Raw genomic sequence first — 23,872 nt, 5'->3', positions numbered from 1 at the left:
CTGTGGGGCACTTCTTTAAACTGCAGATGGGGGGTTGCAATTGAGCAAACATGCATTTCCTCCCTAAGGGAGTCAGGAAAACAGGACTGCCATTCTCACGTAGCCCCCATGTGCCTGGGTCTGTTTCAGTTCCTGTCCAGTAGGCTAAGGCTTGAGTGGGACTTCACAACAGCGCAAGAAGTGCCAATAAGGAAGTGACTGTGGCACAAACATTCCAGCACATCACCAGTCCAGGTAACAGCAGTGAAATAGTGGTCACTGCTCCCTCTCTCCAGATTTTACCTTTAGTCCCAGATATGTTTGGCACATCATTTCCCTCTAGTCAAAAGCACTGTCAAATTTCAGAAGACAAGAAAAAGACGGTGGCTGGGTAGTTGAGCACATGCAAAATCACTTACAGATCATCTCCAGGCTCCCTTTGGAGTGTAGGATAGAGACACTCAGCAAATTGAACCTGGCGACCCACTTTTTACCTATCAATTAAAATGCAAATCAAGAAACCAAAACGAGTCCATGCAATTCAATTTCTTCCTCTCTGACTTTATTGGTTCAGTAATGAGACACTCACGTCCATCCGTTGTCCGGGCCTCCATGTGTACAAGGTCAGGCTCCTTGTCCAAACCTGTGACAGACCTGAGAGAAAAGAAGAAGAAAAGAAACAAATCAATCTGTGTGGCAGAATGCCATAATAGCAAGCAAAGGTCAAACAGGATAAGAAATGCGGAGCAGGAGGAAAACAGCTGACTTTTTCTCATTTTAAACAAGCCAGGCTGAGACTTGAATGTATTTAGTGCATGAGATGCCACATGAAAGCAAGGGGGTCAGATTTAATAAGAAGCCTCATCCAAAAAGCACAGGGAACAAGAACACTAGAGGGTGTAGCCTTGATTCTATTTCATCCACTTGCAAGAAGTTCTTACACTGAACCACGCATAGGTTCTGCTCCTCTGTTTCCCTATTTGAAACAGAATATGCTGCTTTTGGTCAGTTATTCATGGCATTTATGATCTGTGTTTCATTTTAAAATAATCCCGAAGTGGGATAAACCCAATGCAAGCATGAAAAAATCACACAATGTCAACCCCCACAATTGAACATGGAGAAAGAAGAACACAAATAATGTAGCAAAATAGATTCAATCTGATGCCTGGGTGAACAAATAGACATTCAGTTAGCACCAAGCATTTGTAAGACTCGATGCCAAACATATGAGTAGGTGTGTTGCATACTGATCTTAGAAACATAGAAACAGAGCGAGTCAGAAGGGGTCTCCTGGACCATCTAGTCTGACTCCTGACTCCAGCAGGTTTCGCTCATGACATGCCTACCATGTGTATGTCTAGCCTTCCAAAGCAGTATTTGAAAATGTAATACTAGATCACTAGAAAACCTGGAACGGATATCTTTCATTCCATGGTGCAGATCAGTATGTGGAAGGGCTAGAGTTCAATCAGCAGGAAGATCACAAGGTTGATCCCTGTTGTCTCCCCGTGCGGGGAGGGGGAAATGCCTGCAGAGCTGCTATCCATCTCTGTTAACTACCACAACTTAACTATCAGGTGTATATCGTTCTGTATTGTTGTATGTTGTTGTTTTATTGTTGTTATATTATGGTATATCATTGTTCTATATGGGTCTATAATTAGGCTTTATGAGTTATGTTCCTCAACAGAACCCCTACTTTTGGCTTTCCTTAAGCCACTTGAATTGATCTTAAACGTATTAATTGCACCATACTATACCTCTGACTTTGTTCACGATAACATTCAATTTAGCAATGGAGCTACTAATAGACTACAACTTCCATAATCCCCAACTATACTGCTAGTGCCTAGGTGAAATTACTGCAGTCAAAAGTATCTGGAGGGCATCAGGTTGCCCATCCCTGTGCTAAACTGCCACTACTACTGCTGCGATTTAAACCACCAATTACAGTTCTATGTCCACTTAGTGGATCCTTTAGACTCAGAGCAACCTCGGGGAGTTAAGGGGCAGCACTGGTGCAACTGAAATTCAGAATAATGTTTCCATTTTCTTTATCAACAGCACTCTGACACACTGTTCATTGTGCAATGTGGCCTGTGCACCTCCACTGACTATACCGTACCTCAGAGACTGACTACCAGCACAACAAGAAGCTGTTTCTTCCTACAGCAACCCTTGTTTCCAGATCCAGGTCAAGAGATCTCCCTTCTGCAAACTCTGCTGACCATTCTGTTCTGGAACCAAATATTTGGCCCATTTCAAGCTGATTTGGGAAGTGGTAGCTTCCCAGTGCGGTGGTGGTGGTGGGTCCCCCTGCATACATCCCATTGTCCATTACAAATGAAGCAGACTCCATACTGTCTTGGAAATGCAATATAGGCACGAAGAATTTGTCAGCCTGAGATCAGATGCAGGTCTGTACTGCTTTACCTTAATGCAGTTGGTTTAATTGTTTTCTACATTAAGGGAATGGTCATTACAGGTAAAACTCAAGGTTCCACAGCTGGAATAGAGTATTCTGACACAAACTCCATTCACATAGGCACTGGCTAAACCTATATGGCCTGTTCCTCAACATGAACAGAGATTGATCCCTAGGATATACTTAGTACCCCCTGCAGATGCATACAGCAGGGGAGATCAGTAGTGGCAAACAAGCTATGCCTTTCAGGAAGTATGCACCATTAGTGACCTTAAACTCCAAAATAGCTCCAGAGCTCCCTTAAACACATTTTGAAATCCATTGCCCTTAATGGAATTATGCCTGTAGCCATTACTGGAAGGGAGGTGATGTTGGGCTCTGTCCTGGGACTGATCCTGTTCAATCTTTTCATCAACGACATGGAAGAAGGGCTGAACAGTCTGCTGATCAAATTTGCAGATGATACTAAAATGGGAGCAGTAACCACAACTGAGGAGCAGGTACTCCAGATCCAGAAGGATCTGGATAGACTATGGAAGAGGGCAGGGGACAACAGAATGGTGTTCAATGTGGATAAGTGCAAGGTCTTGCATTTGGGGCATAGGTTCGGGTGACATAAGTACAGGTTAGGGGACCTAGAGAGCAGCACTTGTGAAAGGGATCTCAGGATGCTGGTTGACTGCAGGATAAATTTGAGTCAGCAGTGTGACGTGGTGGTCAAGAGGGCAAACACCACCCTTGGTTGCATAACCAGAAGCATGGCTTCTAGATCAAGAGAGGTATTACTACCATTCTATACAACTCTGGTGTGCCTCCACATTACAGGAATATATAGCCAGGTTAGAGTCAGTGCAGCGTAGGGCCACAAGGATGGTGGCTGGATCACAGGGAAAGCCATATGAGGTGAGACTGAGGGAACTGGGTCTCTTCAGCCTGGAGAAGAGGAGACTCCAAGGAAATCTGACAGCGACATACAGGTATGTGAGGGGGTGTCACCTGGAGGTGGGTAGAGACCTGTTCACTCCTGCAGAGGAGGGCAGGACACGCTCCAATGATGCCAAGCTCAGAGAACCAAGGTTCAATTTGAATGCCAGGAAGTACTTCTTGACATTTAGGACCTCAAGGGTATGGAATGGGCTTCCATGGAGGTGGTTGAGGCCCCATCGAAGAGGGAGAGGCCCCTTCTGACTCGCTCTGTTTCTCTGTTACTACAGGGCCGGAATCAAATACTTCAGGCAAAATTTAGCCACAGCTATCGGCAGTATTGCACAGATAGGCTTCATAAAGATTGTAGACTTCCTTCTCCACGTTTCTTCCAACCTCAGTCCAAAAAGCTGAGAAGGTATGATTGATTTGTTTTCTCTTATCTTCTGAATTTTGGAGCAGAAGTGAATATTGGACAAAGCATGCTTTAAACTAGTTGGAATCCACAAGAATTCTGCACCAGAGTGATTTCCAGCACCTGTCCCTTGATAATAGCCAGAGTTGCCACCAGCATTTTGAAATGCAGGGGATAACTAGATACTCCTCCTTAAGAACTAATTTCAAGAGATCAATAGAGTTACTTAGGGTTCAGTCTGTATTGATAAGAGAAAGAACAGGGCTCTCATTTTTCAAAATATTCTGGAAACTGTTTCCTAATGGAAGAAACTCCTTATATAAAAGCAAAACAATCAGAAACAAATGATGCTATAATGAAAGTACACAGACATGCACGCACGGACACTACTCTCCATAAAAGGCAAGTGTGAGGGAAACCAAGCATTGGTTGCTTTGTCAGAAAATCTGGAGCCCCTTGTTCTTTTTTTGGGGGGACAGGTGACCCTGGCATGATTAATACAGAGTAACAAGGTGGAATGTTCTCCTAATTGGATACACACTCACCCAGACCTCTTTGCAGTTTTCTCGACTACCTACTTTTCGTGTATACTTTACTCCATATTCACTTAAAACTATGTATTTTTGGCTGACATGAATATGTGCCATTAACTTTATTAATTGTGCATTCATTTTTATTATGAACACTTACGATGCCGTAAATGGGAGGTGTAATGCAGTTGCTTTATTGCTTCAAATCTGATAACAATGTTTACTTTAAGCAAACAACAGTGTTACTTGCCTGTACATGGACCCAAAAAATAGCCTCTTCTCATCCACAGATTGTCTCTTTTGGGATGCCCCCCTTTTTTGTAGCAAAACAGGAAGAATTGCTTTTATTTATTTATTTGGAATACATATATTTCTCCCCATCCACAAAAGCCTCAGGGCAGCTTCCAATACAAATAAATAGCTATACAAATACATATATTTTATGTTCATTTGGTAAGATTGTGGGTTGGGAGTGCATCCCGTATGTGTCTCTGCATATGTAATTTTAAGAGAAGAAAACAGGGACTGTTTAAATCAGAAATAAGCAATTTGTGGGCCAAACTATCTTTAGAACCACAACTCCCATCATCCTTCACCATTGGCTATGCTGATAAGAGCTGATGTGAGTCATAAGCAAAAACATCTGGAGGGCTGCCTATTCCTCACTCTTAGTTTAATAGTACATGGAGAAAACAGGTGAATTCTGCTGGAGAAAATTTACACCTGGTTAACAGTAAAAAGATTTCCTGAAATTTCTCAAATGGGTTTTCATCTCTCCAAACAATGGAGCCACTTTGGCCACCTTTGCCACTTTTCCCAACAAGAGCCAAGGCGAAGGAGCCATAGGAAAGGATATTTGGAGGTGGTGGCATGAAGCATTTTCTAAAATTCCAAAGCTTCTCATGGTGGGGGTTTGGGCTATGCACTAGGCAAGGTAAAAGCAGCACCATTCCCAAAGGCACCTTGCAAAAGAATGGTGCTAAGCAGAGTTGTCAGGTTACCACAGCCAAAAGCAAAGCCAGAGGTTTTGCACTTCTTATGGGGTGAGGGAGGGAGAAAAGAAATAGAGGGAGCCCTGCCGCCATCACACTTATCCCTCTTCTCCCTGAAACCATTTCAAAGGTTAAACCACTGTCTCCCAAGATAACCACTGGAATGCCCTCCGTCATTTTGCTGCTTACAAGTGAGTGGGGGATGATCATTTTCCCTCTGGTCTAACACAGGCACATTCTCTCTTCCTTCCACTGCCAGTGCCAAATCACCTGGGGAAAGCTCTGGGAAAGATGCTGTGAGTGCAGCTCCTTCTCACACACATGCTGCTTTTCACCATGGCTTCCACTGCCCACTGTGTTGCCTTTTCCTCTGGGTGCAATCTGCACCACCTCTCAGAGGGTGAAGACAAGAAGATGCTGCTGCTGCTCCGCACTCCTCAAGATGCTCCAATGTCTCGAGAGAGAGATAAGGAAGCAGCAATGGCAAGGATGTAGAGCATCCTCATTAGGTAGCTCCGGGGGTTTGTGTTCTCCACCTCCCAGGGGTCCCAGTGGATGGCTGACCATGCTAGTCCCTCTGGGTCAAATGGAAAACCCTGTAATAAATGTATTGTCATACTCATTACAGAAACACATGTCCTGCTACTCCAGTTCACAGATGATACACTTTCCCACTTGTATGATCCCTCTTCTTGAAAACCCCACTACATCCCAATCATATACTCCTGAAGGATCTTTTCCATCACACAGAATTGTTTTTCCCTTCAGAGCTCATACCATTTTATTTTGTTTTGCTTTGTTTGAGGACTGTTTTTCATTCACTCTTCAACAGCCTGACATGCACTAGCTTTTGAATCAAAGTAAACTGACCATAACAGTTTCCTTCCTAGTATTAATCTACTAAAATCCAGACTATCAGAATGTACTACAAACAAAAAACAAGAACCACAAATATGTGCAGAGCCAGTAACTCTAGTACCTGATCTCATCTACAGAATAAGTCACAGAACACAGATAAATAGATAGAATATTACCAAAAATTAAGCCCTAAAAATTAAGACTGCAGCATTTTAAAGAAAAAAAATACCATTTTACAAATGGAGTTAACCAGCAAAATTTACTTTTATAAATATTTCTTTTGTTAAACTACTACAATCAAAGGTTTAACTATTGAGACTGCAAGATAATAAGGTAACTTAAGCCTACTCATTAAAATAATGGCAGGGAGGAATTTTAGCACCTAGCATTCAATCCACTGCAGATCCTTTAATGGCTGTAGTTTATAAAGAGATTGCCCATTTAAGGGTCAGTCTGGTGTCTCACCTATGGATTGTGGGGATCTGGAATCAAAGTAACGTCATATGTATCTTGTTATAGTTACTAAAATAGTACAATTTAAACACATACATCAACATTCCATTTATTATCTGAATAAGCTGTCATGAGAAAAGGGGTGATGGAATGGAATATAGAGTACACTGAGACACAGAAAGAAAGTGGGGAGAGAGATAAAGAGAGAGAGAAAGAATCCCTAAAACCAGAAAATATGACCTGTCCTTAATATACAGGGACAATTCAGGTGTATATAAATGCCAAAGTCTGAAATTGAGATGTATGTATGGCTTGCCATTTCATTCACTGTAAATGTTTTGCAAGCCAGATTTACAAAGAAAGGTTTCTTCCTGGCAGAAAAAGATTCAGTACAAGCCTGGATCAAAATAAATGTTATCATTATGACCAGTAAGAATTGCAAGTAGGTGAACATTCAGTCTTAGCAATGGCTGGCAGGGAGGGCGAAAAATCCATAGTTGCCTATGTGATTTATGAAGTGACTTCTCCCAAGTTAAGCAAGAGTTTAGATTAGAAACTGATTTTTGCTGGCATGCTTTTTTCTTAATATGATGGCAACTGCATTTGATACAGTAGCTTTTGAATAAAAGATTATTTTCCCTCCAAACAGGTCACCTATTGCTATAATGTTTTGGAATGTTTTTGTCACAAGTTTGACTTTCCATGATCCCTAAAGTATTGAGACACAAAGGATTAGACAATCATAGAAGTAAAATACAAATGTATTGTCTAGTGTCTTTTTTCTCTGCAGACTGCTGCACCTACTCTTTGTAATTTTTCCTCCTTAACCCAGAATACTCATCAGAGCAGCTGTCTGCACCTCTGGAAGCTCATTAAAATGTTTAATTCTATCAGATGGAGAGTTAGTGCTGTTTTAATACTGTTTTTTTCTTTTATTTGCAGCTGTTATATTAGTTCTGTCATTGTTGTTTTTACTATTTTAGACAGAATTGCTAACTGAACTGCCATTATGTGCTTTTGAAATGATTTCTGGATTAGAATGTGGAGTTACGCAATCCAGTTTAGATGCGAAATATCATTTTATATTGTTTTTACCAGCAGAGAAATGGAACTGCTGAAATTTTAAATGAATAGCAGTTCAGTTTCCACACACACACAACTGAAACACGCACACACCCTTTTAATAAATTCATAAAATGGTTCATCATTGCAATTACGAAATGGTATGTTTCATTATTGTACCACTGTAACAAATCTTCAAATTAAAAAAGGCCAAGAATAATATAACCCATTCTTTTAAACTTCTTTTCAGTTATGATTTCATGGAAAGCCAAGTTTACTAAACAAGTTTACCTCCTCACAATTAAAAGAAGACAAACATGTCAAAATCCCAAACAACAAAGAGAAAAATAATCACATAATTTTATGCTTGCACAATTGTAGCAGTTTCTTCCTCTTTTTAAAATGAAAGTTAAATATATGTAGGTATATTCTTGTATCAGAATTTTTGTTTTCTAGAATTAAACTAGACTGGAATTAAATCATGTGCTAGAATCTATCCATGGTGATGTGAGAATTTTTAATTGTGGATTTTGTGTAGTTTTAAGTTAAAGTTTATATAATTTGTATCTCAAATCATGAGTGTGTCACACATGGAACATGTGCAAGGATGTGCCTGAGATTACATTTTCTATACAGGACTAGTAGGTAAAGATCTGCCCATGGGGGAGAAGTAGTGATTATAATGGCATGGGCAGTTCATTTCCTATCAGTTTTGTCCTCCAGGTTGCCTGTAGGAGCTGATGAAAACCCACTGGTTTTCTGAATTTTCCTGGAGATTTATCAGCAGGTCCAGCTAGTGGTCCTGCTGAAGCCCTGGTCTCTGCTCAGAACGGGAGCATACCTCAGGCCCAGGGTCTCTTGTGCTCACTGGACATCTTTCCCACATTGATCCCAAGCAAGCGATGCTGTGATCAAGTCTGCAGCCATTCAGGAACACTAGTGGGCTCTCTCTTTGTGATTGATTATTCTTGCACAAAGTATGAAAAGCCTGCATATCACGTATACAGAAGAATAACTCCAGTTACATGATGGGTGTATGGTCAGCACATAGCATGTGTGCAAGCCACTTAATATCTGTACAACAACTGGACTTGCTTCCTGCAGAATACGCATGCAAATGTTCAGCAAAAGTTGAGCTTAGGGCAAACAGAAAGCAGGCTGAACCCAAGCAATCTGAGGGAGTCCTACCACCAAACCAAGATTCCCCACACATTACTAGTCCACAGTGATCACTTCCAAACAGCTTCAGCCCAGTCACTAGCTCCCTGGCGTTCTGGGATGTGAGGAAATGAAACGACAGGGGAAATTACTGGAGTGCAAATGGCAGCCTACTCTGTCTCTGTTCTTTTTCTGTGGCAGTGATCATGAGGAAGAGATCACATTTCTCTTCCAGCGTTGCATCTGTGGTGAAGTAGCTAGCCCTAGAATGCCGCAACTTCAGTTATCAAGGTCCACCACACTCAATTTGCTGAACATTTTGAATATAAAGTTACTCCTATCCTGGTTGAAGTAGTATTTTAATGGCATCAAAGATGGATATAACCAGAGTGTTATCTGGTCATTTTTGCTTGTATATCCTGGGGACATGGACAAACCGCTTGAAGGACCAAGGGCTTCCACCTGTTATCTTTTAAAAAATCTCTTATGACTTATATGACAATTGTTCTATCAAAGATTTCATAAACTATACCAAATGACTCTAAAGGTAATGATGAGACATGAAATAGTATGCATACTGAGGAAAGCAGACTCAAATTAGTTTTTTTATTGGCTTAGTTTTCTAAGGTTACTAATTTGAAAAAGAGGACAGGTGGTCAAAACAGACGGTTTTATGGATAGTTATATAGGACAGCGTCTGAAATATGTCGCTTGAGATACTATCATGATAAACTCTTTTCTCCAACAACTAAAGTAAATTTAAGACAAAAAGCTAGAATCAGCCTCTTGGGTAAAATCCACTGGGACTTTTTCATCTGCAAGCTTCAGTGAAACAAATGGGAATTGGCCATTTTTATTCCTTGGATAGAAGAGGAATTCCCACTGGGCTACATCCTCAGTTTCCAATAGGAAAAAAAATGTATGCCCCAATTGTGGAATTAAGGTCCTTCCTTGAGAATCTATACAGCTCTTTCCCATGTTGTAGGGCTAAGTCCTTGCACATGTCAATTGTCCTCTGCAAGCCAAAATTAAGCATGTTAAATATCAGTGGAAAATGGGATTACATCTTTCCTGTTGACAGAAAATGGTACTTAACATGTTCTCTGCTCTTACTATATGTCCCATATTATGAGTTTGAGCACTAATGTGACACCCTAGGAAGATTCAGTTCATGCCCATGCCAGAAAATGAAATTGCACACAGAAGTCTTCAAGGCAAAACCACTGACAAAATAAAAATAAAAGTCTTACAAATTTCAGTCTCAGTTTTCATTTTTATGTATTTATTTAAAATAAACTCAACAAAACAAAGGCAAAAAGAAGATACATGTGATAGATCAAAATCACTAAAGACACAAATCACTAATCATAATCTATAACCAATATGTTATACGATCAATATTTCTTATATGTCTATAACCAATATCTACAGTAAAAAACAAAAGAATGCTAACACCTTGTCAGCAGCATATAAAAAGAGCATGTGTAAGTGCATATTCTCTGGATATGTGTATAAAGACTGTAGAATTTATATTGTACTTTGCTTTTAACTTTGAATGCAGTCATCTCCCTCCAATGGTGATAATTTTATATCATCTATGTGATTCTCAAGCAAATGTTCTCACCCAAGCCTTCCCATCTCAATAGAGTTATTTTCCATGCCATCTCATAGAGAACTATCACCCTGCCCTTTTCCAGAAATGTTATTTTGGCCGTGGTGAAAGAAAACCAAGAAAGGGATGACATGAGGGCCTAATTTGCTGAAGGGAAAAGATTGCTCGTATTCTCTGTTGCAGCATTCTACTGAAAGCAGATGTCGAATCCTGGATAGTCCCCTGCAGTAAATATATTTTAGTATTTTAAAAAAAAAAGCTTTGTCACTTTCATTAAAAAATAAAAACCATGGCCATTTAGAAGATAAAATCATGATAACATATTTTATAAATTATTAATAAAAACAATAAAACAGTAATAGAACAATAAAGTGTCCCATTAAATAATAGGGGCAGCTTGCTAATGCTCAAGGAAACCCCCAGGCAAACAAATGCCTTATCAGTAGAAAAACACCAGTCTAGAAGCCCGTCTGATCTCAGTAAAGAGATCATTCCACATGCTGCATTACAGACAAACACTAATCAGCATTAAATGGCTGTAGTTCAGGTATGCTAAGAAAGGCCTCTTGCTCAGAGTGTAGAGAGTGGGGCATCCTCCATAGCACTGAGCATCCAGGGGTGGCAAAGAATGGAAGGATGCTGCAGAAAAGGCGCTTTGGGTGGAGCTGCTCAAAAAAAAAATAGAAAGAAAACCAAGGTTGGATCTTTGTGATGTGGAATGGTCTTGCCCGATTGTACATCACACTGGCAAAGGAGAAACTAGGATTTGAGTTCTAAAAAGAAAAATGCTGGGGCTTAAGACTCATGGGCCTAGGAGATCCGTGTCATTTCAAAGCCAAGAACTACAGACAGTAGACTGATGGCCTGAAAGAAAGCTGACATGAATGTAAACCCCAGGTACAGTATAGGGACAGAAAGATTCAGTGGTGTGGATGTCAGTAGAGGTGAGGTGGGCATAGAATTGCAATTTTGGGGGCTATGAATTCAGGAAAGTAAAGATGTTGCAGGAGGTTGAACTGAAGTTTCGGAATGTACCTATTAACTTGAATTCTAACCTAAGTTTTTTAGGGAAGTTTTCAGAAGGGAAATTTCCCATTCCCCACTTTTCCCTTATAAACCTGATGATTTATAAGGTGGAATTTATAAATCATCAAATAAAAGGAAATGCATCACCAAGAAGGGAACAAAAGAGGAAAGTGATCTGCATAAAATGTGTATGTATACTAATTTATATGTACAGATGCAAATTTGGAAGCAAGTATAATTAATATAGAAATTATCTAGCATAGTGTGGAAGACTGTGACCAACTGTTCTGTGTACCTGAAATTCTTATATTTCTTTATATCAAACTGGAATTTGAAACTCTTTAAATACAGGGAAGTTCTCTGTCAGCCCTTCAGTAGAAAACTGACCTCTATAGAAAGGGGCACATGGCCTCCGGTCTCTGAAGCTACATAAGACCCTCCCCACACACAGTCACCCACAAATATCTGATAGGATATGGAAACCCTCTTGGGTGGGAACAGAGATGATAAACCTTCCTTCCATGAGCATCCTTCACCCCACCACACTATTCCAAGCTTTTCTGGGTCTGCATTGTCTGTCATGGAGAGGAAGAGGGAACTGGAAACTTTTCCTCCATATATATCCTTAATTTAGCTCAGGATCTGAACCATCATCTGGAATTTAGTAGTGAAAACTCTGACAGCAAGTTACTAATGTAGGTACACAGGGTTTATCTCTGTATATGTTTGGACTCTGTTGGACTCAGGCCACTGAAAATGTAAAGCTTTATCTTCTGAAGTACATATTTTTATAAGGAACTAGGTGATTAATTTATCTTTCCTTCTTCAAAGGACAGCCAAGAATGACAGCAAGATTAAATGGGTGTCCATGTTTGTGCACTTGGCAAAAGTCCACGAACCAATTTAAATCTGTCAAAGGCAGCATCAGGAAACTGATATATCAGATTACTGGTTAAATGAGTCAGCAGTGGAATTGGAAGTAAAAGGCTGCAATGCTTGTATTTTGTAAACATGATAAATGTTTTATTATATAGAATATGGTGTGTGTGTGATATGTGCTAATTAATAGGATGGCATCAACCCACAGATCTATTAAGTCTAGTAGGATCATTTGCACTGCCCCAGAGTCCCTTGTGAGTGAGCAAAAATCCTAATGCATTTGCAGGGGTTCTGTATTAGGAAAGTGTTCGCCATTTGCTTCAGTGTTAGGAGCAACTGTGTAAATTTATCCTGGCTTTTGCAGCAAGACTGAAATGAAATGGGAGGATCAGGTCTGTGCCCCATGCATACATAAGGAATCCCCAGAGATCTAGATTGTCCTGATTGTCTGCCATGGGGAAATAAATATCCTGGATGGCTTGGGTCTGGGATACCTGAAGGAGCGTCTTCTCCCCTATGTGCCCTCCCACCCCTTAAGATCTGGGTCAGAGGTCCTCCTGGAGGAGCTGTCCCTGAAAGAGATCAAGAAGGTGACTACCTGGACGAAGGCCTTCTCTGTGGTGGCACCCTGATTGTGGAACACACTCCCCAGAGAGATTCACCTGGCACCGATGCTTCTTTCCTTTTGATGTCAGGTGAAAGCCTTTTTATTCTCCCAGTATTTTAATTGCTAACCTGATTTATTTAGTGGTTTTATTTTAACATTGGATGCTGTGCAACTGTTATTGCTATCATATTAATGTGTTGTAAACTGTCCCGAGACGTCTGTTAGAGGACAGCATACAAAGGTTTTAAATAAATAAATAAAGCATATGCTTTGTTCCTTTAAGACTTTGGAAGATGAAAGGGACAGTTTGTGGTCCGCTGTTATCCATGCTTCATTTCTCTTGACTATGTGTACTCATACTCCAAGGTTGCAGGCTGTGTATTTCCTAGATTGTTTATTTTGTCTGTCTGGTTATATCATGGACCTTAAGGAAATGTCTGACAACTGCAGTTCAACAAAGTCTGAATAATGCCCAAATTCTATCTAGCAATTTGTCGACGGGTTACTTACCAGTTATTTGGGGCTAAAGTTCAATCATAATCTTTACATTCCTGATCTGGTAGTTCTGTGATGTTGGACAAGGGCAAAAAAATGGTAAATGGCAAAAATATGTGCATCAGCCTTTTCTAGCCTCTTTTTATCAGTTAAATTCTTGAATCCTGAATTGGTCTTAGCCGAAAAATATTATGCTTTCTTGTTTAAATCTAAACCGTTCTGCTCAGTAAGAATTTGTCCAGCCTTCTCCAATGTGTTACCTGGCAAATATTTTGTACTTGAGCTCCCATTAACCCTAGCCAGCAGGTCCAATAGTTAGGAATACTGGAAGTTGTAGTCCTAAACATATAAAAACTTGTAGTGGAGAAGGCTGACTTCACCCTTTTCTCACAATGACTTAATTAAACAATTGGATTTGCTGTGTTCTCTACACAAATTTCAGTATTAAAATAGTACTATCCATGAGGATATAGAAAGTGACATTTTTTTCTGGCTAGATGGCATCACATTATTCTCTTACATGTGAGAAGAAAGATGTACCAGACCTACAGCCAAGGCCCCATTTTGTTGTAAATCAACATATTTTAATGGTAAGCTGCAATGCAATGTACCTTTCTTTAGAAATTAACTGAAGCACAAAGAGACAGGTTGATTAAAATAGATGATTTATATTCAGGTTCCCTCCTTGGTGCTTTAAATCAATCCAGTGATGAAAGAATCAGGAGAGAAATTCCCTTTTGGGGTGAAAGACTGTCCCTTCCTGGTACATTCTCAGATTGTTAAAATGGTCCTCATTTAAATGAATTCACTGGAACCAACAGGAATCAGAAAGTTCTACACACGTTACTGGAGATAAAGTCCTATATGCACCCAGCAGACTAGAGATAAATCAGCAAATGATTAAGAATGCAGATCACACAAGCACAGTACATTTGAAACATGTCAATCTTCTCTAGCTTTGCGTTTGTAGATGATTAAGTTGTTTTCTTAATTTGTTTTGACATGATTGGCAGGTCTATTCATAACAAAAGTGAGAGGGAGGGCCAATAGGTATAAGTCTCCAATTATGCTGCTTTTTCTTTTAATGCTACATCCAAAAAATATCACATGCACAGAAGACCATCATTCCGTCCTGAGTATGTGTCTAAGAGGATTTAAGTAACTTGGCAGTGCATAGGTCCTCTGAAAGAGCCAGATATGCAGGCCGCGTATTCAATACTCTAATGGAATGGTCAAGCAACAATACATAATTGAAATGCTGGTAATCACATTGTTGTTGCTCAATCTAAATCTGTCCATTGCCATCATGGTTGAGGAAATGCCTTTGAAGCATGCCAAAGCCACAGAAATCAAAAGACAAATCTTAGAAACCCTCCAAAATGCATGTCAGCCTCATTAATTTAAAATTAAGAAAAGCCACTACTTAATCCATTTGGTTAGACAAGCTTTCCCAGCTTCCAGATATTTGGGAAAACTTCCAGCATTCCTATCCATTGCATCTCTTGACTGGGGCTGATGAGACTTGACCACAAAAATATCAGAAAATCATCAGGCTGGGGAAGGGTGTTAGGAAGAATAAACCAGTATTAAAGTCTCTAGCCCTCTTCCAATGATTTTTGAGGTCTACCAAATGCTTGCATGTACAGCTTGTATGACCAGCATGTGTGATCCCACTCTATATGAATGCACACATTTCTGCATATATAAGCAGGCTGAACAGGGTTAAACAAGAGGCAGAGGCATCAAGAAAGTGCTGATTCTCTCCAAAGATAGTAAGAGTATAAGAACATGTGATTCTGATGCTTCTGAAACTTTTTGAAATTCTGCCTAGCTCACAGCAAACTCGGTTTAGAGGCTGCCCCTTCCTCAAGCTAGTACTAGCTATGTGCATCATATGTGAACACAACTACATTCAACTACATCCTATGTACATGGATGTGTGAACTAGCACATTCATTCAACACTGGAATTAAAACAAGTTGTCTTCCACATTCTTTGTAAGACCAAATGCATAGAAATGTTAGAACACCATTATCAGGTGGATGTGCACAGGAAGGTGACCGGAAATACAACAGTCACTCTGGAATGAAATATAGATCCTCTGCTAAAGGGTGTTCAGTCCACCCTGTTTTCTTTCCTTTCCACCTACAGCATATTTTATTCTAAGGCTGTCTTTGGAGGAAACACTAGTGGCTGGAGGCCCAGACCTCAACAGGTGAGAAGGAAGATTACATCTAGCTCAGGATTCCTTTTGGAGCTTCATGCCACTGCATTTCAGCTACTCCACCGCACTGGGTATGTGTTATATGTAAATGTATGTTACTGCCCTTTCTTCTCAAGGAGGGCAGTTTGTGAAAAGAGAAGGGTGAGATAAGGAGCTTAACCACATCTCCATCCACTGCCTCTCTACTTGAAATCTCCTCTGCCATACAGTTTTGGGAAGACTAACACAGATTTGGAGATTTACCAAAGGGCTGGTAAAGTAGCTGGGGGATTAAAAGCAGAGAGGCAGTGACCATCAAATGGATTAAATTTAACTTTTGCTAAACCTCTGCTCTCCCACTGCAAATTCCTTACAAGATCTATATGTGCACAATTGTAACTAAGGGAATGATTTAGGAACCCTATACATATTGCCCATTTGCATATATAGTTCCCCAACCATATAGGATTGGGCAGGTATCTTGCCATGATTCTAAATACATCAGGGCACTTGTTGTGCCTTCAGAACTCAATGAGGCTATTGGTGGCCTCATTTGTTTCCTTCTGATAATTGGAACAATTTCCTCCCTTTGGCTATTAATTTTTCCTGACTTCCTCTGATATTGTGGATGACTGCAACTGCAGAAATATAGTTATGGCTTTACAGAATCCCTTTTGTAACAATATTGGATGCTTTTTTCTTCTTTCATCCAAGCATATCTGGAGCTGAGAAGGGATTTCCACCAAATTAGATTGACTAGTGAGCCTAGGGTAATGTTTGCCTTTGCTTGGTGGTGTTCTCTAGGCACCTACTTACAGTGCATTAGTTTCCTGCTTGCAGCCCCTGTATACCTAAACTACATAAAAGCAGCCCAGCGGGAGCTGATGAATGGAAGATCCTGTCTTGCAGCAGGAGTCTGACTAGATGCCATCCCAGCTGTATTGATTCTGTGTTTAGTTGCTGCCCAGCTGTCCCTGAGGTCATGCAATGAGGTGGGCCATGGGATGCAAGTAGTCAAAAATGAACAGCTCACATCAGTTCATGAGATACTACATCATATACCCATTTGGACTTTCTATATATGGCTGGCAAACTAAAGATGCTGCACTAGATGAGCTTTTCTATACATTTTTAAAAGCCAGAGTTTACCCAGTTTGCAATTTACAGACCAACACTGCATCAAATGCATTCTGAGGTCAAAGTCTATACATTTGCAGTGTGGTTTGCAGAGTTTAAAAAATGTGTTTGACAGCATGTGTGCATTGAGAAAAGGCATACAAACCTGTATACTTCTGAAAAGCATACACAATGAAAGAAAAATGTGTACAGTAAGAGAACTGTATATTTCAAAGATGTACACAATGGGTGCATACAGTTGGAAAATATATATATGAAAATATGCATAAATGTTCATGCAAACAGAAAAAGTGACTCTCACAGACAGAAGATGGAATTTGGAAAGCTTTGATGAGCTCATGTTTTGCTCGTACATTTATTCCTATTCTTGGCTAGAAATATGCTCCTCAGAGAGGCGTGCCTGGTGCTGACACTTTATTCCTTTCGACGGAGGGCAAAACCCTTTTTTATTTTCCCAACATTTTAACATTTAATGGTTGTTTTAATCAGATTTTATTTGAGGATGTGATGCTGTGCTTCTTACTGTACTACCATCCCAAGACTTCTGTGAGACGATGGGATAAAAAAGCTTTCAATCAATCAATCAATCAATCAATCCTTTATGGTCTTACGAGTTTTGTGTCAACCCATGAGATTTAATCCCATAACATTTTTTAAGCATTTTGGCAATAAAATTCGAGCTGTATGGGGTTAGTTCCATTGTAGTAAATCTCTCCTGTATAGCTAGCAGTACCCAGAACCCTGTATAGCTAGCAGTACCCAGTCTTACACACACATGCAGTTCAGTGGGACGTGGCAAAGAAAGGCAATACACCCTTGTTTAACCATTCTGGTACGGCTGAGCCAACACAACGGCTAACTCTCTTTGTCCCAGACTGTCCTCCTTTTTATCACTGCTCGTATCAAATCAAGCCAGCAGAAGACAATGCCGCCAGGAGGGATGGTAAAGGTCACATTTTTGCTGATGTGTCCCTTGACTGCTGCTGATGCATCCTTCAGAGCAGGGAGCCTGCAGCTACTTGTGCAACTGGTTCAGGATTATTAGCCAATTAATAACTCAAACGGACTCAAAATCCCATTAGGAGGAAAGAAGCACTCATTGCTTTTTATTTCTTCTTCTTTACCTTGACAGCTCTTGGCCTCTTAGAGACTTTACTCTCCTGCAGTTTCTTCCTTCTATTGAATTAAGTGTTCTTGAAGGTTGAAGGGCTTGTATCACTGGAAGCTGCGTCTATGTGACTGCAGGGCAGAGTTCTTTGCTTGATTGCACATTTATTAGGAGGTTCTGCCAAATATGTCATCCCTGACCCAAGGAAAGGGGTGGGGTAGTCTTAATTTATAGCCATTTTCATTTATTTCATTGTCACAGAAGTATTTATGAAGCAATTCTCAAAATTTTTCATCTGAAATAGTCTCATTAAGCCAATAGGAAATAGAAACACTGCAGAATCCACTGTTTTGGGGGGGTCATTGTGTATTGCTCTCTGAATGTAGTTTGTTATCGACCTGTCATTCCCTGCTGTTTGTTCGTTTCCCTTTCTCCAAATCAACCAGGCTGTTTTTACCCAAGTAGGGAAGGAAGTGGGGTTATAATTCCAGTAAACAGCACAAGGGTTAAACATCCCCTTTCTGCTTAGGCTGGTCCACTGCTTCAAATGAAGCCTCAGCAGCTGTTATAACACAAAGCCCTTAAAAGAATTATGGAATTACACATCAAGTGTAATTCTGCCATTATGTGTGAATGACATGCTTGTCTCATTAGAAGTGGATTACATGGGCTGAAACAATTCTGACTGTTGCTGGAATAGCCTAGTTCACATACTGCAATGTGCTTGCATACGCTACCCAATCATTGCCGCATTGGGCACGAGTGGCTAGACAAGCCAAGGATGCACAGACTGAGAGTTGTCTGCCATGATATGTGAGCCAGCACCTCTAGCAGTTCTCTTCTATTTGAGTCAGAAGCTAGGGTCAAATCACACGTAGCTGTTCCCACCCGCAGCAGGACCAATTTACCAGTGTGTATGAATACGTTGATTTGTCATCACAACCCAAGATTGGGCCAATGAAATAGGGATGTAAAAAGAATCCTGAAGAAGGCACTTGTAAAAGGCCAAGACCTCATTCTGGCTTGTGAGAAAACTCTCTTCTCCCTGTTTAATAAAATGGGGCATATTTTTCAAAAACTAAAGTCTTAAAGACATTAACCTTTACAGGTATTATCTTTTCTACTTTACAACAAAGATACAGAAAATTCACTGCAAAATGGCAAAGCCAAATGTCACTACACTACAAAGCACACATTCTTTAAAATCACACTTTTATGATTATGGTAAAGAAAATATGGTATTTCTACTTCTATAGTATTGTGTGATTGTAGTTCTTGAGTAGCCTTCTACTGCCAGGGAAGCTACAGCTCCAGCAAGAGATGCAGGAATCATGTTGGAATTTACTTCAGGATTGACACGATTCCTTATTAATATATTTTAATTTATTTTTAAAATGTTTAAAATACTAAGACTTGAGTAGGATTTTTATGGATAGTTACACCATTAACCAGGACTCATCTGAGAATGTGACATCTTTATGAACTTTCTCTCTCTCTCTGTGTGTGTGTGTGTGTGTGTGTGTGTTGTCCTCTGGATAGGAACAGAGCTTTACAGTTGTCCATTTATAGCTAAAATAGCTCTTATTGGGTGTTAGACATATTAAAACATATTTGAGAAACTTGCAATTATGCCTTGAGTAAGATTGATTTTTTTTTCACTTTTTTGGAAATCTCTTCTCCATCATGATTTTTAAATGAGCTATCAAATTGTTTATAATGTATAAGATGGCTAGGAGTTTTGCAAGGAATGCTGAGATGGTATTCAGCCTTGATTAAAGTTTTTAATGTTTATCTAAGCATTAACATTAGTGTCTTTGAATTCAACTTGAATTTAGTCCTAATGACTTTGAAACAGCATGGGGAGGACTATATTGAACTATAATGTGTAAATAATTCTGGATTCTTTGGGCATATTGACTCCTAGGGTTTCTATTATAGAAGGAGAATAGAGCAACTCAACCCAATTTACTAATCCTGGAATCTCACTCAAGGGGGTTGAATCATGGAGAATACGGGCTCATGATTAAGACAGTATATCTAAAAGAGGAACACTGAGTAGCATCCCAGTGAGCTATGTGATTTGAACTTAGTTATATTATGTAAGCGGAGTCTCATTATTGAGTAAATCCAGTCACTGGAGATAGTTAATCAAATTGAACCAAGTAAGGTTACTCAAGAGGAGCAATATTAAGGAGTCATTTAGGAAACACCGACTCAAATTAGATGGCATGCATTTAGAAACAGAAGGCATCCACAAAAATCCCATTATATTATTACACAGAAAGCACCTGTAATATATGACTTAAATGCCAATTTGTATAGAAACAATGCGATACAAATAAAATCAAACATTGTTTTAATTTTATGCTTGCTGGATTGTGCAAATATTCTAATACTGTGTATAATTATGTATGAGGTGTCGACAACCTTCTTTGGCTCACTGGGCATATTTCAAACTTTAAGGGACTGCTGTGGGACCTTTACAAAATGCCGGTCTTGCCCATTCATAAAATAGCTATTATGATGGGTTTGGCCTGTGACAAAACTCTAATTTCCTAAAAGGCGAATTGCTGATGCTAAAAGAAAAGTGTCTAGTCCCGCAAACTAATACAAAGGAGTGGGAAGGTCTGAGCTCAAAACATGAAATCACTTTTTGGAACTAAAAGAAAGATACTGTGCTGTCAGACAACACCCAGAATGCCAGCTTACCAGTTCTTTTTTTAATTAAGAAATGAAATTAAAAGCAGAGTGCCAATTAATGAAAGGCTCTTCCTTAAAGGGGAGACTGCCAATTCTGTATTACCTCCCTAGCCAGCATGTCACCCTCTGTTGTGGTTCTGGTCTGAAGTTGGAATTCCAGAGTCTGGAAGAGGTAAGGGTTCCATGCAGAGGTGGGCAAAGAGGCATGCTGAGAGAGGGTGTGGATCAACAGGATTCATTGTTCTTCCAGCCCCCAGACTGGAATGTATAAGAATTTCATTTCAAATTGTTTTTGATCAGAATTTATTCAGTTACTTTACATTCTTTAATAAACACAGACTTGAATGCAATCTACAGTCGAAGTTGGTATATTTTTCAACTTGCAATGTGATCTGCAGATCAAAATCAATAAGAGAAGTGCATGCACATTCCAAAGGTACACACTATTTATATGCACACTTTGGAAAATATGCTTAAAATGTGCACAGATTTCAGAAGAAAAGAAACAGAGCTTGTGCTCTAATGTGGATTCAAGTCAAATGAGCTTCAAGATGAAATTTGGAGAACTTTGGATAGTTCAAGATCTGCACATCCCTACAAACAATTCATGGAAAGGAGCTTTGCTACGTTTTCATTCAATCATGATCAAAATGGAAGTAACTGAGCAGTGTGCACCAGCATATTGCCATATTCAGCACAACTCAGAGTTCAGAAAATCTGTGGGTTCTTGAGATGCACAGTTTGAGTCTCCGTTAATGGACAAGACTCAACAACCCCTACCCATAATGGAATGCTGGAATGAAATGAACTCACTCCCAGTTTACCCTTCCAAATTTCTTATCACATACCTTCTCCACCCTGGTCTTAAATCTCTGGTCTTACAAAATTACATGAAATTACACATTTCTCCCAATACCATAAGTGCTTTTAAAATTGCAAAACATCAAAGTTTGAACCAAAATCCCAAACTTCTTAAATTCAAGAATTCAAGAAATTCTTCTTGAATATACCTAATATTTGTCCTTAACACACGCTCTTATCATTTTGCAATGTGGATTGCCAGGTGTATCACATGAGATGAGGGTTGGAAGAGCACTTGCCTGATGTAAAGAACAAGGAAGAGGTCCTTCCCCATGGCTTCTCTCAGGTTCTGGAAGACCTAGCCAAGAGACATCAGGCTAACTCTATCTCTATTTTCTTTCACTAGCTAGCAGAGGCATCTATATCCAGATAGGGTTTAGGTATCTGAAGTTGACATCTACTGAAACAGGTTTGTTCAATCTGTAAAGTGTGTGTTTCTTTGGTTCTTATAAATGTGTTTTTACTGGAAGGGGATTTTATTTGATGAGTTTTAATGTTTTAATTATAGCTTTGATATTTTATTTGTATCTCACTGTTAGCTGCCTTGAGCACTTAAGCGGACATGAGATATGTACCTTTCTATTTATTAATTAAATGCATATTTACTTACTTCATCACAATTCCTTCTACCAAGTGTCCTGGGTAGTTTGCCCATCCAATGAGTATAGAAATGCAACTTGACCTGACCAAAATGAGCCCTCTAGCCATTGCAGTAGCATTTCTCAAACTATGAAGTATGCACCTTCGTGGGTATGAGGTATCCAAGGGATGGTGGAATGCTTGCTAACATATCTCTGAGTAGCTGAGCCATCACAGCTTGTTCTGCTCATCCCAAGCCTCTACTTGATTCTATCCTCATTTCCTTGAGCCTTTCTATGCTCTGATTCCATCATAGCCAGGGAAATCGTGGCAAACCCATTTGAAGGAATGTCCAGAGCCAACAGACTTGCACTGGATAAGAAGCTGCTACTTTTTGAGAATCTAGCCACCTTACTGCCTTCTGCTAGCTGGCAAAGTTATAGTTAGACTGCAGGTTCAGGTCTACCAAGACACAAACTAGACATGTGTCACATTTTTTACAGTCCTCTAATCTTTGAAAGAAAAGGTGGAGAAAACACTGTACAAAAACTCAGCAGTCTACCCCAGTATATGACAAAATAACAACAACAGGATGCATTGCTAGTGGATAGAGTTTTCCCTGATTTGAACATGCTGTCTTGACAAGTGTCAAATCTTAAAAATGTTTTCACACTGTGACCTAGCAGAAGGGTAGTGAGTGATAACTGAGGACCTCAATTTGTCAAGTAACTAGAGTATAAATTTACTCTGGTGCACAGAGAGCTGCAGCTGTTGGGGTATAGAAAATATAAATAAATAAAAAGGCAGGTTTGTCAAAACCACTCCCACCCATTCACTTGAAGCAGGAATTTCTGGTCAGAAATGAGACCATGCTTTATTTAAATGAAGGAAGAGTTTAGCAGCTGGCCTTCTCTTGTCAATGAAGCGCAATATGGGGGAAGGGGGGGGGAAATCAAGGTGCCCTCTTGTTCCCCTTGGAGCTATACATTTCTAATAAAGAGCTTACAGTAATGATATGAACTTCTCTGTGTAGGATTCTGAGGTGCATATTTCAAGTTACTTTAAATATTTAGCTGATAGCTTACTCAAAATTTTCCTCACTCAAAATTAAATGTGAGGGTATCCAATCTCTATGGTATGTAATCTTTCTGTGATCCCAATTTGTCGAAGGATTCTGCTTTACCAATCTGTATAGGAAAAATAGACTGCCTTTTACTTCAATGGGAACTACATAAAGTGCAGATGAGAGGACTCTGGTCTAGACTGGGAACAAATATATAACCCTGCCCACCTGCAAGGGTTTTTTATTTTTTAAGAGAAAGAAGGAGAAAAAGAAAGGAACAGATGTTGGTACATGTTATGTTGTACAGATAACACATAGTTTTGCCCTTAGAACCGCATCATAACTACCCTGCAATATGTTTAGACCAAGACCCTTCAGTCCTTTAGCAGCTTTAAAGGGACTGAGCAGAGTATTTCAGGCATTCCCCAACATGCTATATTGAACAGGGTTTCATACATATTGCTACTATTTCAAAATATTTGACACAGTGACTGATTTCCAAATTGTTTTCTAAATTGTTTTCTCATTGTCTCTGACAAATAGTATGCTGTACTTGAAATTGCATAAGTGTGACAAGAAATCACACATGCACAAACATTAGTTTTATCTAGCATTTTTGAAGTTCACCTCCTCTTTACTGTTCTGGAAATAAGCATTTTCCTTCCCATTTTCCCCACTGACCTTTCCTTTCTCAATGCAGTTTCTTAGCATTAAAACAACAACAAAGTATTGTGGTGCTTTAAAGATTAACTCATTTGTTCCAGCATAAACTTGACCAGAACCTTTGATGAAGCAGAAAATAC

At 39.6% G+C, this 23,872-nt stretch overlaps 1 protein-coding gene across 1 annotated transcript in view; it reads right to left on the bottom strand.

Moving 5' to 3' along the window:
* Nucleotides 1–23,872, bottom strand: part of LOC123027410 (VPS10 domain-containing receptor SorCS3) — a 597,507-nt gene that overhangs the window by 152,306 nt on the left and 421,329 nt on the right. Inside the window, exon 9 of the mRNA XM_044438273.1 lies at nucleotides 569–633. Coding sequence (XP_044294208.1) covers nucleotides 569–633 — 65 coding nt within the window. The remainder of the gene's footprint in view (nucleotides 1–568; nucleotides 634–23,872) is intronic.

This window comes from Varanus komodoensis, unplaced genomic scaffold (genome assembly GCF_004798865.1).
Source record: "Varanus komodoensis strain SLA01 unplaced genomic scaffold, ASM479886v1 scaffold1, whole genome shotgun sequence".
Taxonomy (NCBI): domain Eukaryota; kingdom Metazoa; phylum Chordata; class Lepidosauria; order Squamata; family Varanidae; genus Varanus; species Varanus komodoensis.
This window is presented reverse-complemented; position numbering and strand designations above follow the sequence as displayed.